The following is a 16,095-nucleotide window of genomic DNA, read 5'->3' on the forward strand; positions in this document are numbered from 1 at the left end:
CCACGTTTCTATTTCCCGCCGATCCGGAGGGATTGGTCGCTAGTCTTGCGCCACCTCCTCTTCCTCCCTCGATACATCACCTCCAGACAAACCCCCTTCCCAAGCTGCCAAGCGGCTGGCCAAAGTGCAGTGCCCCCCCCTGACCTGACCTGCTTGACCCTCTCCGCCCCATCTCATGATCAGACGTAGTCCTCCTTGGACCCCACCCCGCGCTCGACCTGCAGCGTGTTGAGCACCGTGTGCGCGTCGCGCTTCTCCAGGCTCTTCTTGACCGGGTTCGGCGCCGCAAACACCTCCTCGAGCTCCTCGAGCGTGCGGTCCTTGGTCTCGGGGAAGAAGAAGTACATGAAGGCGGCCTCGAACAGGTCCCAGCCGACGAAGACGAGGTAGAAGTAGTAGCCGATCCGCTCAAACGCCGGGCCGGAGCTGTACTGCAGCACCGTGCCGGCGGCCGACGAGACCAGGTTGCCGACGGCGGTGCCCTTGGCGCGGGTCGCCGTGGGCAGCGTCTCGGCGATGTACATGGACTGCAGGGGCGTCCAGCCGAAGGAGAAGACGACGCCGAAGATGAAGATGAAGGCGATGGTCGCGTTGGCCGCCGACGTCTGGTGCGGGTCGTCGGTCGCCATCTTGGAGGTGCCCGTGATGATGGCGAAGCAGCACGCGCAGAAGACGGTCGTGTAGAGCAGCAGGGGCCGGCGGCCGATGACGTCGGTCATGCGCGCGCCCAGGACGGCGCCGAAGAGGCACAGCACCGGGTTGATGCCGTTGAGGGCCAGCACCTTGTGCTCCTCGGTGATGTTGGCCGACTGCAGCATGGCGACCATGTAGTAGCTGCTGAGCGAGTTGCCCGACGACTGGCCGAACCAGGCCATGCCCAGCACGCAGATGAGCCGCCGGCGCGCCGAGTGCGTGTTCCACAGCTCGTGGTAGTCCCACCACTTCTTGTCCGACGCCTCGGTCGCGATCTGCGTCATCATCTCCTTGAGCTGCAGCTGCACCATCGGGTGGTCGAGGCTGCCCTCGCCGTGGTAGGTCGCCAGCACGTGCGCCGCCGCGTCGTGCCGGTCCTGGGCCATGAGCCACCGCGGCGACTCGGGCAGCCACAGCACGCTGACGAGCACGATGCCGCTCGTGATCATCTGGCACCAGATGGGGATGCGCCACGCGTCGATCGAGTCGATGAACGAACAGCCGTAGATGACCCAGCTGGCGATGATCGACCCGATGTACCAGGTGCAGTTGTACAGGCCGGTGATGGTGCCTCTCCACTTGGGGTGAGCCTGAAAAAAGGTGTCAATATGGGTGCATCACGGTCTCCCGAATTCGAGGACAACCTTACCATCTCGCTGACGTAGCAAGGGGCGCTAACGCAGCAGAAACTGACACCGAAACCCAGGACGAACCGTCCTGCGAGGAACTGCTGACGAGTATGGCATGGCCCTAAGTTGTAATTACTCCCGTCAATACCTGTTTGCACAACTAAGCATGGATACTTGGCTGAACGTACCCTGGACGCAGGTTCCAATGATGATAATCAGTGCGCCGATGAACATGCCGATCTGTTGTTTCTATTTTAGCCCCGAACCCTCATCACATACGACTGTTGCAATAGCATACCCTTCTGCCAAAGTAGTCGTTGACGGGTCCAGTAAAGAAGACTGCCGCAACGGAGCCAATATTATACATGGCGAAGACGAGGCCGGTGCTAGAGTCTGCGACCTTCCTGTATAATTACACGGGCTGTTCAGTAACAGCGCGTGATGATACAAGTACAGAGCAACCGACTTACATGCCAAAGAAGTTTCGGTAGCTCTTCATGCCATTGAGACCGCCCATGAGACTGCCGTCGTACCCGTTGAGGCAGCCGCAGAGATAGGCAACCACAAGCACAAGGTAGAGACGGAACATCCGAGGCGTCCACGGGGAGTAAGCCTCGGTCTCGACATCGTGGGCGAGCTGGACGGCCGCACCCGTGTCCTCGACCTTCTCGTCGTGACGAGCCTGGGTAGTCGTGGCTGGCGCCGTCTCAGGCTTGCCAACGTCTGCCATGGTTGGAGTGGTAGGTGCTTGGCGAGGAAGTTGGAAGGATGTGTCTGCAGATTTGGAGATTGGAGAAGAAGTGGTGATAGACACAGCTGCAGTTGCAGTCAAGCTTGCATTCAGGAGGTCGGGACAGGTCCCCGATATATGAGGTTACTTCCCAAGGGGGCCCGAGAGGCGGCAAAACAGACCAGGTTCTCGGTACGAGACGAACCGAGGAAGCTGAAAACCAGCTAGAGAAACCGGCGTGGCACGATCATGTTCAGATGTCGAAAAAAAGAAAGTGTTGATCCTGTGGCCTTGTGGCCCATGCTGCCCTCGCACCCGTCTTCCCCGCAAACGCGTGCTGGATCTTTGGGGCCAAGGCCCGCGTAGGGTCGCAACGCAGAGCATAAGACCCCAACGCTATATTGCACCACGAGCGTCACCCGGGCTAACTACCGGTGCAACCTTGCGGTGTTCAACGGCCCAGAGGGCCAGAACAGGCGAGGCGAGAAGACAGGGGCTCACTCGCGCCAAGGGTGCCTCCACTTGGAGATGAGCTCGGCTCCGGCATCCCCGGTGGGGTCGAGCCAGCACGCATCTTGGACCGCCTGCCACTTTGGGCATAATTTAGCCTGTCGAGTCATTTGGGATGTTGGCATGGGAGAAGAAGAGGCGATGAGTTGGGAGAAATGATATGACTGCAAGCAGGGAAGGCGGCCGACGAATGGAATCAGCGGGCTCGCGTCTCGTCTTCGGGTGAAGATGACCCCAGGAATGGCGCACTCAATCGCAAATGGCTGGTTAGAAAACAGCCGATCCAAGTCTATCCGTCACATCAGCTTAATACAAGTACTTAAGCGCCTGGTAAGACACTACCATAGCAGAAAATGTTCTTGAAATTTAGACTACTTAACGTGGAGAGTTCAATCTGAATTGGAGAACAGACAGACAGCTGCTGCTCCAATGTGACAGCTGGTGCGGTGCTTGGCTGCCGCCGCCTGGAACACGGCCAGCGAAGCCGGCGGTGCGGGGTTCATGCTTGTGGAATAACCCCCACCGTGCAGCGTGGTAGGTCCCTGAAATAGCTCTCCGCGACCCACTGGAGCTCCAAGTCAACCCGCTGGAAGCCCACTAGAGCTCCAGCAAACCAGTGCTACAGCCCCACCCCACGGCTCCGAGCTCACCGCAGCTCGAGCTCGCAGGATGACGTTCATTTCCCGAGGGGCTTTCCACCGGATCAGAACATGCGGAACCGCAGATAGCAAGATCGTTGTCCAGGCCGTTGCATGGCATATCCCCGTTCCTTATGCGACTTTGCAGCTTGTCCGATAGCCAGTATCTTTGTTTCTCGTGTATAAGGGGGTCTTCATTCTCCCTGGAACAGAGCACCCGTTGGTTTCCTGTTGCGCTGCCCTTTTCCATTCATTGCCATTTCATGATACTTCGTCCTCTTGAGCGCCGTCCGGACCAGTATCATCCTTAGCCAAAAGATGGCGCCCGCCGGTCTTCCTCTCCGTCAGGACAAGGACAAGAACGACTTTGAGAATGAAGCCGTGTTCCGTCGAAACTGCCTGCCGCCTCGTGCATATCACATCCCAGAGACGTCCCTCCTGCTCAATGGCAAATGGGAGTTCCATATGGCCTCGACGCCCCTCGAGGCTCCCGAGCCGGCATCGTCGGGGGACGGGAGACCGCCCGGCCCCTCGGCCGAGGAGTGCTGGTCGAGCATACAGGTGCCCGGCCACTGGCAGCTCCAGGGATGGGGCCACCCGCACTACACAAACGTCCAGTTCCCCATCCCCGTCTGCCCTCCCTATGTGCCGGCGGAGAACCCGACTGGCACATACCGGCGTGTTTTCCACGTCCCACCGAGGTGGGACGCCGACACCCAGCTCAGGCTGAGGTTCGAGGGCGTCGACAGCGCGTACCATGTCTGGGTCAACGGGGTGCTCGTCGGGTACGCGCAGGGCTCGCGGAACCCTTCCGAGTTTGACGTCTCGGACTCTGTGGTCCGAGGCGGGCCGAACGAGGTCTTTGTCAGGGTGTACCAGTGGTCTGACGGCACCTACATCGAGGACCAGGACCAATGGTGGCTATCAGGTAAGGCCTGGCCCTGCTGTACACTCCTAGTCTAGCCACACGCAACTCATATGGCCAATGCAGGAATATTCCGTGACGTCTATCTTCTGGCCGTCCCCAAGGACATCTGGATAGAAGACTACTTCATCGAGGGTGATCTAGATGAGAGCTACAGAGACGGCTTGCTCCGTGCCACCGTGAATGTGTGCACGTCCAAACCGAGCACACTAACCCTCACCCTGCACGAGCTTGCCAAGAACGGCGGCGGTCTGGTGGGCACCACCAAGACAACTATCGAACCGACAGAGAAAGAGACTGCTGCCAAACTCAACTTGACGATATCGCACCCTGAGAAGTGGACTGCTGAGAGCCCGTACCTGTACCGAGTCGAACTGACTCTCGCCAGTGGTGACAAGACCTACACGGTGAACCAGAACATCGGCTTCCGCAAGGTCGAGCTCCTCAATGGCCACATCTGCGTCAATGGCAAGCGCATTAACATCCGCGGCGTGAATCGCCATGACCACCACCCCCTATTCGGCCGAGCTGTGCCCCTCGAGTTCATCAAGCAGGACTTGATCCTCATGAAAAAGCACAACGTCAATGCACTCCGGTGCAGCCACTATCCCTCGCATCCCAAGCTGTACGATATGGCGGACGAGCTAGGCCTTTGGATCATGGACGAGGCCGACCTTGAGTGCCACGGCTTCTACGACGCTATCGCCCGGCCCATGGATGTACCCGAGGAGATGGACTACGAAGAGCGCAAGAAGCTCGTGTTCGGCAAGGCCGCCCTCTACACGTCCGACAACCCGACTTGGAAGGATGCCTATGTAGACCGCATCCGCAGTATGTTTTACCGGGACCGAAACCACGCAAGCATCATCATCTGGTCGTTTGGCAACGAGGCCTTTTATGGCCAGAACCACAGAGCGATGTGGGACTTCATCAAGGCGCACGACACTGGCCGCCTGGTTCATTATGAAGGCGACGCCAAAGCTGAGACTGCAGACATGTTCTCATATATGTATCCGGCTCTCGACCGCCTCGAGAGACTCGCTACGACGGAAGCCGTCCGCGAAGATGGTTCCTACGACAAACCCATCATCCTTTGCGAGTACGGACACGCCATGGGCAATGGTCCAGGGCTGCTCAGCGACTACGAAAAGCTCTTCCGCAAGTATCCCCGCTTACAAGGTGGCTATATCTGGGAGTGGGCCAACCACGGTCTCCTGAAGAAGGACGGAGACAAGTCTTACTATGGATACGGAGGCGATTTCAACGACTTTCCCAACGACGGCACTTTTGTCATGGACGGACTATGCAACTCGATCCACGAGCCCACGCCTGGATTGTTGGAGCTGAAGCGTGTCATCCAGCCTGCCAGAATCTCTCTCCAGGGGCGAGATCTCGTCATAGAGAACCTGCATGATTTCATTGACCTTGACCACCTGACGCTGACTTACAAGGTCGAGGAATTTGACAACGAGTAAGTACTTCAGCTCTATTTAGGCTTCTGTTCACCTGTGCTGATCATTCCAGGGTCACCCAACTCGCCGCCGGAGTGCAACGATTCCCCACTGTTGAAGCCGGCCACAGCGTCGAGGTCGAGCTCCCGGACAATGTCTTTGGTCACAAGAGCCAACACGAGATCATGCTGACGGTGGCATTGCGCCTCCGCGAGTCTACCCCGTGGGCAGACGTCGGCCACACAGTTGCTTGGTCTCAGTTCTACCTCACCGACCAGCGCAAGCACATGCTCATGACTCTGCCGCCCTCTGGGCCGTTCAGACCCACATCCAAAGTCGAGACCAAGACATCTGGCTCGTCGCTGCTCGTATCTGGTGTCGACTGGACATTCGAGTTCGATCGGGCCAGAGGCTACCTGAGGAGGTGGACCTCCGGCGGCGCAACCATTCTTGAGCCCGACGAGAAGACTCACGCCGCCATCATTCCTTCCTTCTGGCGTCCTCCCACAGACAACGATATGCCGCAGTCGCTTCCCTACTGGAAGCGCTTCGGCGTGGACGATCTGACCAGCCAGCTCCGCAGCTTCACCGTCAACGGCGATACGGACGGCGTCATCATCGAGGCGACGACCTTCCTCTCGCCGCCGGTCCTGGACTGGGGCTGGACCGCCGTCATCGAGTACATGATCCTCAACACGGGCACGCTCGACGTCCGCGTCAAGCTCCGCCCCTCGGGGCACTCCCCCTCGCACGTGCCCCGCATCGGGCTCGACCTGCGCGTCGACAGGTCCCTCGACCGGCCGCGCTGGTACGGCCTCGGCCCGGGCGAGTCGTACCCGGACAAGCGCGGCGCCCAGCGCAACGGCATCTGGGAGGTGCCCTCGGTCGCGGACCTGCACACGCACTACGACGTGCCGCAGGAGGGCGGCAACCGCATGGGCGCCGGGTGGGTCGCGCTGACGGAGCCGCACGGCAGGGGCCTGCGGGCGCGGGTCAGCGCCGCGCCCGACGACGAGCAGTGGAGGCACATGCACGAGGGGTTCAGCTGGGCTGCGAGCAAGTACGGCGCCAAGGCCGTGGAGAACGCGAGGCACCCTTGCGATCTGGTGAAGGAGGAGGCGACCCTGCTCCGGCTCGACGCCGAGGTGGCTGGCGTTGGGTCCGCGGCCTGTGGGCCCGGCGTCAAGGACGGCGACTTGGTGCGTGTGCGGGAGATGGGTTTTGCGTTTGTGCTGGACATTGTGGGCAGTTAATAGAGAGAGGGACAGTGTACGTATCACTGTTTGTGGATATTTGTCGATATATATATCGCCTCCAGTTCGCTTTTGGATCAAGGCTCGGATAAAGATCAATCGTTATTGTCTACATCATCCCGCCTGTCCCTTTCTGTATTTATGTCTTAAAGTCTAGGCCATGCCGCCATTCACCCTGACCACCTGCCCCGTCATCCACGAGCTCTCGGGCCGCGACAGGAACGCAAACACCTCGGCGACGTCGTTGGGCTCTCCGATCTTGTTGAAGGGGTTCGCACCCTTGATGGCATTGACGAGCTGCTCGCTCTTGCCCTCGTAGAACAGCTCCGTGGCCGTGGGGCCGGGCGCCACGGCGTTGACGGTGATGCCCTTGGCCCCGAGGCCCTTGGCCAGCACGCGCGTCATCTGCTCGACGGCGCCCTTGGTCGCGGCGTACAGCAGGTACGGCGGTGCGACGCTGCTGAAGGCGGCGACCGTGGTCGAGACGAGCACGACCTTGGACCCGGGCGGCATGTGCGGCAGGGCCTTTTGCACGAGGAAGTAAGGCCCCTTGACGTTGACGGCGAACATGGAGTCGAAGTCGCCCTCGGTCGTGTCCTCGACGGTGCGCATCGCCATGCGGCCCGCGTTGGGCACGAGGACGTCGATGCGGCCGAAGCGCGCGACCGCCGCGGACACGAGGCGCTCGATGTCGGCGACCCGGGAGGCGTCGGCGCCCACGGCGACGGCGCGGTCCGGCCCGCCTATCTCGGCGACGACGGCGTCGGCGGCGGCCTTGTCGGTGCCGTAGCCCACGACCACGGAGGCGCCTTCCGAGGCGAGGCGGAGGGCGACGGCCTTGCCTATGCCCTTGGAGGCGCCGGTGATGAGGGCGACCTTGCCTTGGAGGGACATTGCGATGCTGGTTTTTGGGGTATCTATAGGGCGTTTGGTTGTTCTTTGGGAGTACGAATCGCTGGTAGGCCTGGTGTTTATTGGTTGTAGTTTTGTTCGTCTGGATGAAGATTGGATATCACTGTTATTCCGAGATCCCTCTATCCAAGACGGGAGAAGCACACAGCTTTATACCACATTGAGAGCTGCACCTCGCGCCTGGGGCTCGGACTCGGATTCGGATAGCCCACTCCATGGTTTTATATCTCTGATCGAGTTTGCTGACGCAAGCCACTGCCATTTGTGCCGGACTTCTTGAAAGGGAGCTGCAATAGCATCGCCCGGATCTTCACGGTAGGGTGGGGGGCGCTGGAGTTCCGGAGATACTGTGCGCGCGGCTTTGCGGTCGGGTCGGGATTAGCTGGCGCCAAATAAAACCGATGCCAATCCCGGGAGTAGACGGAGCACACCACCATCGCCCAAGCAATTCATTCCTCACTTAGTCAGCGTTACAGAAGTGCTTATGTGTCGCTTGATGAAGTTATTGCGCACCCGAGGCCTCTGCATCCTGCGCCGGACACGAATATAGACACATGCAGGCAGCTTCGCTTGGGTGCGAAGGTGACTGGTGTTGGATAGAGATGGTTAAGAATCGCACATATCGTCATCTGCAGTCTGGGCCATTGGTGCCGGGTCTTTGCGACCGTGATTAGCTGCTGAGGATGATTGGTGCCTCTTTCTGTCTCCTTTCTTTTGATATGCCAGATATTAATTATCGGGAATGGTGCTGAGTCCAGGCTGCACAGCATGCATTCAGCTGAGGCAACCCTTGCGCCTCACCGCCACAATGCCACTTCATATTTCTCGAATATCAGACAGCTCAGCAATCTACTACGAGGCTCCTCTCTACATGTTACTGCTAAAAAGAGATCGCTTTTGATGGTAATACCAGCTCTGTGTAGTGCACAATCAATATGCCGAACCGGATCACACGCCGCTCGAGGCTATTTGCCTCATCCTTCTCCTTGCCTATCCTCACTCAGAGGCGACGAATCACCTTTGGGTTCTGGGCCCGCAGTACTAAAGAGACGCATATAGCAGACGCTGAGCAGACTGTACGTGTATTAGCTATATCAGGGGCCTGGATTATAACGACATCCAGCCTACCTACTAACTCTTCAGGGGCGACATGCTGACCGGGTAATAGGATAGCTTTCCTAACCATTATCCATACCAGCCCTTGCAGGATGGGCAAATCCGCGTCTTAGACCTCGATGCCGGTCAAGGCGGCGCTCCTCTATCGGGGGTGCTCAGAACCATCGCGTTGAACGACGAGACAGAAACATATCAATCGTTATCGTACGTCTGGGGCGCGCCGTTTTCAGGACCCGGTCTTCCACCAGTTATCAATCTAGGCTCAGGAGTTCTACCGATTTTTCCAAACTTAAACAAGGCTCTGCGGGCAATTCGGTCGCCTACTGGTACTATTTCGGTCTGGATCGATGCCGTCTGCATAAACCAGCAGGATCTCGAAGAGCGCGTCCAGCAGGTGACCTACATGGCCAAGGTATACTCCAAGGCGAGCACAGTCAGAGTATGGCTAGGCGAGGACTCTGAGGCGTCGGTTCTGGGCATGGAGATGCTCTCTTTTCTGGCCGGGGACCAACACTTTGACAACTCACCCTGGACTCGGACCGAACCTGAACTTGTGGCGCAGGCCTTGCAGGACGTGCTGGGTAGGGCGTATTTCACTCGCGTCTGGGTCGTGCAAGAAGCAGCACTGGGCCGCAGCGTGCAGATGCAGGTGGGATCGCTCAGCGTCACCTGGTCCGACGGCCAAGCCACGCGGCTCTTTCTGGCCCGCATCAAGCTCGCCGAGATCTCTCCCTCATGGGAAGGTCCGCTGCGCGACATTGACTTCAGGCCTCTGACCGAGCTGCTCGAGCAGAGCCTGTCTTACACAAACAAGAAGCGCGGCCGCGTGGAGCCGCCGTCCCTGCTTGATATCGTGCACAGCATGAGGCATAGGAATGCCACGGACCCAAGGGACAAGATCTATGCTATGATGGGGCTCGCGTTGCCAGAGGCGGTGGCTGGATTCATTCCTGACTACTCGGAATCGTGGCAGGACACATACGAACGGTTTTATAGCTTGGTCGAGGGACAGATCCTGGCTGATCCGGGTGCCACATTGGACGACATGAGAGATGGAAACCAAGCTTGATGCGTAGAACGTCCATTGTTTGAGTGTTGATTACTCTTCTACCACGAATAATAGCCTGGCCAGACTGAGCGTGTCTCATCCAAGTCTACCACTGAGCAACTTTCCCATATGCAAGCTACCACTGTCACCAAAACGTGCTTTAATCACGGCCCAGCGAGTAAAGTAAAATTCCTATTCGCTACTCCGTCGCACTTCTCGCCCGCTCCCAAGCTCCAAATCACATCGTCAGCACGGCCCTGAAACGGGCCTTGCCCGACGTCATGTGGTCAAACGCCTTCTGGACGTCGCTCAGCGGGAACTTCTCAACCATGCACTCGACCCCGTGCGTCTGCGCAAACCTGACGGCCTCCTCCGAGTCGAGCGCGTGGCCCGAGGGCCAGCCGTGCACCGACGCGCCCTTGGTCACCAGGGCCACCGTGTCGAACGGCACGGGGCCGACGGGCGCCAGGCACAGCAGCTTGCCGCCGGGCTGCAGGCCGCCGACGAGCGGCGAGATGACCTCCGGGTTCGGCGCCGTGACGACGATGAGCGCCGCGCCGCCCATCCCGGCCAGCGCCTCGGCCGCGTCCTCGGCGCTGGTGTCGACGAACTCGTGCGCGCCGAGCTTCCTGGCGAAATCGCGCTTGTCGGGCGCGCCCGACGACGACAGCGCGGCGACCTGGTAGCCCATGGCCCGCGCGTACTGCACGGCGAGGTGGCCGAGCCCGCCGAGCCCCTGGACGGCGACGAGGTTGCCCTGCTCGACGTGCAGCTTGCGCATGCCGTTGAAGACGGTGACGCCGGCGCACAGCAGGGGCGCGGCCTGGGCCGGGTCGATGTCGGAGGGCAGGCGCACGGCGGCCTCGGCGCGCAGGAGGGCGTACTCGGCGTAGCCGCCGTCCTTGCTGACGCCGTTGATGGCCTTGTTGTCGCAGGTCTGGTAGAAGCCGCGCTGGCAGGAGCGGCAGGCGCCGTCGTGTCCTGATAACTTGTAAGTCAAACTCATATGCAGAATCAATATATGATGTTTCGCGTTTGCTTTACCTCCGTGCCAGCCGCCGCCGACTCGGTCGTTGACCTTGACCTTGGTCACGCCCTCGCCGACGGCCACCACATCGCCGACATACTCGTGCCCTAGAACAAGTGGGAAGATGTCGCCGAAATGTCCCTGCTGGACGCCGGCGTCGGTGCCGCAGACGCCGCTGGCCAGGACCTTGACGAGAACCTCGCCCGGTCCAGGGTTCTTGAGAGGCACGTCTTTGAGGACAAGTTTACCTCCGGTCTTCTCGAGCACAGCGGCCTTGTACGTCTTTGGGAGCGAATTACTCATGATTTCCAGGTATTTTTGGCAGGGGTAAGCGTGAAACAAGAAAATGAACACCAAAAGCAGCTCCTGTGATATGTGGTCTGGAGTATGTGAATATATAGCTCGTTTGCGGGTAACTTGGGAGATTAGTGATCTAGATCCACGGCCTCTAGCTATGGCCCCATACCGCTCAGGAAGCTTGACTGGGGTCTTCATGACGACAGCAGTTCGTCTATCAACGTATGACGTGAATTAATCATCCTGTAGAACTAAACTTTGAGGAATGCATGGAGCTAAGTGGGCCGGATCTCCGTCCTTGTGCCGAGTGCAGCGACCTGAATCGGCGTTTCTGTTCACGCTTCAGGAGCTTAAATCCGATGTTCGTAGACAAGCTTTGCTTGCTTTCACACGCTAGATAGGATTATGCGTCTTCCTCACTGGGGCTAGCTTGAAACTGGAAGAATCGGGAAACACCTCCACTGGCCCGTGAGACAGGTGAAATTCACCGCTTCTCTTGAAACTCAAGGATCCATCCTGCAAGAGGCCGGCTAGGAAGAGAAATCACCTCGACATGTAGTAAAACACTGAGGCTGCTAACTGACGCATATCGTGCCATGCCCATCTGGCGGTGGTTCTATGCATATGTTACATTCTTGATATCGTGAAGGTAGTATACAAAAAATGATCGATCCACGCTCTCAATCAGTTGAGGATGCCGCCCCCGTTCCTGATGTGGTCTGCCCGTCGCTTCCTCCCTTCTCGCCGCCGTGGTTGCTTGTTGCCGAATCACCGCCGTGAAAGTGTCCTGGGTGCGAAGCGTCAAGGTGGCTGTGCTGATTGTGGTGAGCGTGACCCGCATACGCATAGGTGTGGCCAGGCTCAGCCAAGTTGATGCTCTCTGGCGACGCAGATCTGTTCAGAGGCTCGTTGTCGCCTGTCTTGTATGTGTAACCGGGGCCATATTGAGGTACTGGCCTCCTGGCGCCGCGACTTCTGCTATAGCGGTTGAACCGGTGTGCCCCAAAGCAGCACAGGCATAAGAATGTGGTCCAGAAGAGGACGATGAGCACCCCGATCACGATGCCGCCGATCGCAGGGCCAGGAATGTCCCTCCTGAAGAGATGCTCTTCATCGCGATATGTTGTAATGCGCTTGTACGGCGCCATCGTGTGTTTGATCAGTGGTGTAAGTTGCAAATGTGTTTTTTTTTTTGTTTTCCTTTCTTTGTGGGCTTGTGCTAGTGTCGACGCAATACTTTCTCCCCCAAGACAAGAGACGAGCACCATTTCCCGTATATGTAGGTCCCAGGGGAGCATTTCTCGGTGCCTGCTATGGGATATAAATGGTTTAGTTGGTCTAAGCCCTGCATCAGGATTCAACAGTCATGCATACCATGGATGGAAGTCCGAGCACGAACCCGCCAATCAGGACCCATGGTCAGCAGCTTACACGTTGGATTCACCACCAATGCCTCTTCCTTTTTGGAAGCATAGCCACCAAGGTGGATCGATTGGATAAACGAAAGGTGATCGATAACAGTCGCATAGATCGCAAGTTATCTCGAATTTGGAGAGCAAATATGGCATGCTGTGTCGAATCGTCTTCCCCTGTAGTGGCCACAACGTTCTGCTATGTTTGGAGAACATACTTCCCGTCCGGACAGAATCAACTGAATACCTCCGCCACCTCGCCCGATTTCTCAACCCCGAGCCGGAAGAAGCTGTACCCGTTCAGCGCGTCGGACTGCCTCCTGCGGAAGCCATACGCCAGCGCCAGCGCGACCGAGCCTACGGCCCACAGCCCGAAGAAAACGGCGGGTATCTCCGGCGGCACTATCCCCGGGGTCAGCACCTTGCCCTTCTCGGATCCCGTCAGCCCCGGGCGCTCCTGGGCCTGTTCGAAGCGGTACGTCGTGTCGTACATGAGCTCCAGGGCGTCGAGCGCGTAGGCCGTCATCGCGGCGCTCTGCAGCTGCCCCGCCTGCACGAAGCTGCCGTACTGGGCGCTGTTGGACATGGCTAGCGGGGGCGGCGCGCCGATGGCCGAGAGCAGGCGTGCGACGAGAGCGTCTCGGACGGCGGCGCTTGTCCCCGGGGAGAGGCCGTCCCCGAAGAGCATCTTAGCCGCGAACACACCCAGGCGTGGCACCGCGCCCTCGGTCGACTCGTTGGGCAGAGGTAGGGGCGAGCCGGCAAAAGAGTGGAAGGCGGAGCGGACGGTATCCAACACGGCATAGCCAACCGTCGAGATGGAGCTGCAGCGGACACCAATCGGAGCTGCCGCGGCTGTAATGCGAAAGGTGCTGTTGAACACCTCGAGCGCATCTGTATGATTGGATTGCAGACCTATCGCCTCCAGGAGGAGCTTTGTCTCGTTCATGTTATCCATTTGGAAGAAGGTCCTGTTGGGAACGAAAAGTCCGGATCCGTCTGGCGCCTTCACGAAAGCTTGGCCTATGCCTTTGATTCCCGGGCCGGCTGCTTCGTTGAAGTCGACCTGATCACCATCGCTGGCCTCCAGCCGGACTTGCCACAGGGCCATCTCAATGATATCCGCCTTTGCCAGCCCCGCCGAGTCGAACGAGCTCGCCTCTGTGCCATCATATATAGGTATGGCTGTTTTGTTATGCTTGAAAGAAAGACCCATTTCCGCGTAACTGCCCAGGTTGCTGCTGCGGTCTAGTATAGGGTGGATCTCTTCCCCTGTCGAAAGGCCGAGCCTCAGTTGCCTTCTGTCACTGATCACGTTCAAGGGCGAGTCCTCTTTAGCCTGTGATCGTCGGTTCAGAATTGCAAACTCCGATACGTCTGTCACCACGGAGCAATCGTACGCAGCGCGCATTCCCCAGGCCCTGCCCACCAATGGCTCCTCAGCTTGTGGCCCTAGAAACACCTCGGGCAATGATGTATCCATGGCGAGTGAGTTGGGCAGGCGGCTGAGCCCGGCGTAGCGATCTCGTTCCACACCTTCAGGGGTATAGATGATGCCCATTCCGGGCAGCATTGCGGAGGACCCTGAGGACCACCGGAGTACCAGCTTGTCTGGCATATAGAAGCCTTGCCTAGCCTGATAATTATCGAAAGTTCGTCCGATAATTTTGGGCATCTCGTTGGTTGGTATGTAGCCGTCGCCGAGCTCCAATGATAAGCCTGATAACGGCAGACCAACAAATGGCAGAAAGCTCATCGCGGCGAGCAGATACCATAGGCGGCCGTGCCGTGATCGTGAGGATATGCATGTAGGTAGCAACTTAAGCCACCCCCCGGGGCCGCTCCAGCTGCTATCGCCGTGTCCCTGGAGCCCTGCAAGACTGCGAGCTTGCCAGAACGACTGATCCATCATGATTGCTTCGATGCCGACCAGGCCGTGACGAGACCACTCCAACCCGAATACGCCCACAATGAACCAAGAATAATTGACGTAGAGGTCCTGCTTCGTCCCCACCTTCAGGTTCGTGTCGCCTCCTCGGCTGAGGATCGCCCGCCAGATATAAATCCAATACAAGGCGATTGCAAGAGGGACAAGAACAAGTACTGTAGTGCGGTAATAGAACCGTCGGGGGGGTTGGCAGTGAAGCAGCAGCTTCGTAATACGTACGTTAATATCCCGATCCTGGAACTTATACAGAGATACGGGTGCATCTCCGTGGGGTCTGTGCTGTTCCGTCGGAAGAGACTCTTTGAAGTGGCCTTCCGATTGAGGTTGCTGTTGAGGCATTGACCTCGCGGTTGCATTTTCTGTTTGTGATGAGCTTGGTCTAGATGACGGACTGGATCGTTGGGCCGGGTCAGCTGCGAGCTCATGGGCTATTGAAGTGATCGGGCAATTGGGCCCTTCTTCTTGTGAATGCATCGTAGCAGTCGAGTACATGCGCTACGTCGGTCCTTTCAAGAACGAGGAAGAGGAAGCAAGTGGTAGAAGGAGACATTGTTCTCTTTCGAGAGGCTGGTCAACAGTCTTTGTGCGATAGAAATTTAGGGGCGAAGCCTTGTCACAGTTGTCTGACTTGCAGATGAAATTGCAGCTGGATGCATGCTGGGTTTCATTGCAGAACTCTAGCGAGAAATCCCCAGGATATGAAGTGAATGACCCCATATACACAACCCTCCCAAATCCCCTTTTTACATGGATCTACCCAAGACTGGCTGCACTGCCTCTACTTCATACTTAGAATAGACAGGACATCTGGCGCAGTACGCTCACTTCTCTTCGCCAAAGACGGCAGTGTCCCTTGCAGATCCTAGGAGCGTTGGCACCGACCAAGTCCATCATCAATGTGCTTCAAGTCTCCCTGGTCAGCCAGGGAAGGCCATCTCATTCCACGGACAAGCGGAATTGTTCTATCGTCTCATCTTCCGACAACCAAGGGTCTGGCCTTGGCGACTGAGCCTTGATCCCAAACCACCATGTCCCTTCCGCATCCTGTCAACAGCGCATGCCATACATATCCCTGTTGGTTGGTGTGCCGAACTGCTGACAGCCTCCCTGGCATGGCCCCTCCAGCTTTCCCCGTGCATGTGGCTAGGTGCTCCGCTCGACCCGGAAACAACTGACCGCCCGCGACGCGTGCTTCGGCGCCGTACTCAGCATCGTGCGCTGTGTGTCGTTTTCTCTTGGTGAAGTGAATGAACGGCTTCCCAGTTTGGGTCTAGTGGGACAGTCCATTTCTTTTTATCGCTCTCGGCGCCACGCACTGCGCTTATGCCAAAACTGGCTTGACAAACCAGAACAGAACAGCCCACACGCCAAGCTCAAAGAGCTGACCGCGCAGCTCGCCTTACAAGTACTGCGAGAGAAACAACTCGAGCGCCGTTATCGCAGTGCTAGAACTGTCCCCGCAGCCCCACCGTCAAAGAGGTCGACCCAGCGTTTGAAGATCTGATA

General features: G+C 58.1%; 7 protein-coding genes across 7 annotated transcripts; 2 read left to right on the forward strand and 5 right to left on the reverse strand.

Moving 5' to 3' along the window:
- Positions 1-179: 179 nt before the first annotated feature.
- E0L32_011607 (uncharacterized protein) lies at positions 180-2,052 on the reverse strand (the record flags this gene model as incomplete). Its single annotated transcript, XM_031134355.1, has 5 exons — positions 180-1,283; positions 1,343-1,443; positions 1,511-1,571; positions 1,621-1,726; positions 1,793-2,052. The coding sequence occupies 5 exons, from the start codon at positions 2,050-2,052 to the stop codon at positions 180-182; spliced, it is 1,632 nt and encodes a 543-aa protein (XP_031000205.1).
- Positions 2,053-3,518: 1,466 nt separating this feature from the next.
- On the forward strand, positions 3,519-6,829 carry E0L32_011608 (uncharacterized protein; the record flags this gene model as incomplete). The annotated part of the gene is made up of 3 exons (XM_031134356.1): positions 3,519-4,128; positions 4,192-5,596; positions 5,650-6,829. 3 exons carry the CDS (start codon positions 3,519-3,521, stop codon positions 6,827-6,829), a joined length of 3,195 nt encoding a protein of 1,064 aa, XP_031000206.1.
- Positions 6,830-6,982: 153 nt separating this feature from the next.
- On the reverse strand, positions 6,983-7,723 carry E0L32_011609 (uncharacterized protein; the record flags this gene model as incomplete). Its single annotated transcript, XM_031134357.1, has 1 exon — positions 6,983-7,723. One exon carries the CDS (start codon positions 7,721-7,723, stop codon positions 6,983-6,985), a length of 741 nt encoding a protein of 246 aa, XP_031000207.1.
- Positions 7,724-8,676: 953 nt separating this feature from the next.
- Positions 8,677-9,926, forward strand: E0L32_011610 (uncharacterized protein; the record flags this gene model as incomplete). The annotated part of the gene is made up of 3 exons (XM_031134358.1): positions 8,677-8,817; positions 8,885-8,902; positions 8,949-9,926. 3 exons carry the CDS (start codon positions 8,677-8,679, stop codon positions 9,924-9,926), a joined length of 1,137 nt encoding a protein of 378 aa, XP_031000208.1.
- A 217-nt stretch (positions 9,927-10,143) lies between these two features.
- Positions 10,144-11,235, reverse strand: E0L32_011611 (uncharacterized protein; the record flags this gene model as incomplete). Its single annotated transcript, XM_031134360.1, has 2 exons — positions 10,144-10,886; positions 10,950-11,235. 2 exons carry the CDS (start codon positions 11,233-11,235, stop codon positions 10,144-10,146), a joined length of 1,029 nt encoding a protein of 342 aa, XP_031000209.1.
- A 674-nt stretch (positions 11,236-11,909) lies between these two features.
- On the reverse strand, positions 11,910-12,377 carry E0L32_011612 (uncharacterized protein; the record flags this gene model as incomplete). Its single annotated transcript, XM_031134361.1, has 1 exon — positions 11,910-12,377. The coding sequence occupies one exon, from the start codon at positions 12,375-12,377 to the stop codon at positions 11,910-11,912; it is 468 nt and encodes a 155-aa protein (XP_031000210.1).
- Positions 12,378-12,876: 499 nt separating this feature from the next.
- On the reverse strand, positions 12,877-14,397 carry E0L32_011613 (uncharacterized protein; the record flags this gene model as incomplete). The annotated part of the gene is made up of 1 exon (XM_031134362.1): positions 12,877-14,397. One exon carries the CDS (start codon positions 14,395-14,397, stop codon positions 12,877-12,879), a length of 1,521 nt encoding a protein of 506 aa, XP_031000211.1.
- Positions 14,398-16,095: the final 1,698 nt, after the last annotated feature.

The sequence above is a fragment of the Thyridium curvatum genome (assembly GCF_004353045.1).
Source record: "Thyridium curvatum strain D216 chromosome Unknown NODE_111_length_103525_cov_82.688156, whole genome shotgun sequence".
In the NCBI taxonomy this organism is placed as follows: domain Eukaryota; kingdom Fungi; phylum Ascomycota; class Sordariomycetes; order Thyridiales; family Thyridiaceae; genus Thyridium; species Thyridium curvatum.